The 1,242-nt window shown below is 42.2% G+C and overlaps 1 protein-coding gene across 1 annotated transcript in view; it reads right to left on the bottom strand.

Moving 5' to 3' along the window:
- n4bp3 (NEDD4 binding protein 3) overlaps positions 1-1,033 on the bottom strand; it is a 5,619-nt gene extending 4,586 nt beyond the window's left edge. Inside the window, exons 1-2 of the mRNA XM_010787228.1 lie at positions 764-1,033; positions 528-675 (exon numbers count right to left, since the gene is read on the bottom strand). Coding sequence (XP_010785530.1) covers positions 528-675; positions 764-1,002 — 387 coding nt within the window. The 5' untranslated portion in view covers positions 1,003-1,033. The remainder of the gene's footprint in view (positions 1-527; positions 676-763) is intronic.
- Between the last annotated feature and the right edge of the window lie 209 nt (positions 1,034-1,242).

Raw genomic sequence — 1,242 nt, 5'->3', positions numbered from 1 at the left:
CCCCACAACACAGTAGATGAGCGTATTCCTAGCAACGCCCCCCCTACCGCGACAAGTATATTTCAGATCTGTGGGAAACACTGTGTAAGGTGTATCCATGACGTCATACATTCATCGCACACATGTATTGTGAATACATATACATTTTGAATTGGAAATAGGACTACTTCACTTGAGTTGTTTTTTTGTTTGCTATGGTACTTATGCTTCCCCAACATTTCAGGAAAATATAGTGCTTTTTACCAGCGGTTCAAAGTAACTACCGTAAGTACATTTAATCAAATACTGTACTTAAGTAAGATTTTGAGGGACTTGTACTTTACCTGAATATCAATCTTTTTTGCTACTTTGTACTACTACTCCACTACATTTGTTTTGTACCTTTAGTTACAGATTTGGATTAATGATGTAAACTATAATCAACACTTAAATAATACTTTTGTACACTTGGAGTAAATTCACAAGCTACCGTGGAAAAAAGTATCCTCTAAAGTTTAGAGGATACTTTTTTGAAGAACAATATTTACCTTTTCATACTTGCCCGCACTTGGCAGGGAGTTCTTAGTCAAATCTATTTCTGTGCCGTCTTTATGGTACACCTTGGCGTATAAGTTGTCCTCCTCACGGCCAGGGATAACGTCCTTCTTCCCGTCAGCGCCTGCTTTAGGCTCTCTCCTGTTTAGAAACACACTAGGTCAAGTCCTGGCACGTTTTGCATTACCTTCCAGACTACTTCGCCTTCATGTGAAACAGCAACACTCACCTGGTGATGTTGAGGTAGTTGAGCAGCTCTCTCTGGGTGAAGCCTTTCTTCAGGAGGCCGTTGGTCTGCTTGGGTCTCACCTGTGGAACTGCACAGCTGCTTTTAGTCGGAGACAGGTCCGGCCTCTCCACCAGACTGCCTACACTTCCCATGCCGCAACGGGACGAGAGGGGCAGCGGGTTACGGAAGGTTTTTTTGGGGCCACGGGTCAGAGGAAGTGTTTGGACTGAGGTTGCCATTGGTTACAGGGCTCGGTGGGGGGGTAAGGTGCTCTGTGAAAAAGAAAGAGGAACATTAAGTCAGAAGATCTGTTCATAGTTAATCATGAGCTGATGATGACCATGCTGATGATGGCAACATTTTGATGGGTTCTCTGTTGAGATGTTCCCTACTTGTTGGTAAATTGTGTTTTAAATAACATGTTTATTCTTGGCTTTTTAGGCATTATAGATCTGTTCAGTTAAGTTAAAAAAAAGTAA

This window comes from Notothenia coriiceps, unplaced genomic scaffold (assembly GCF_000735185.1).
Source record: "Notothenia coriiceps isolate Sejong01 unplaced genomic scaffold, NC01 NC01_scaffold00030214, whole genome shotgun sequence".
Lineage (NCBI taxonomy): Eukaryota > Metazoa > Chordata > Actinopteri > Perciformes > Nototheniidae > Notothenia > Notothenia coriiceps.
Note: the sequence above shows the minus strand (reverse complement) of the source record. Positions and strands in the feature narration are given on the sequence as shown.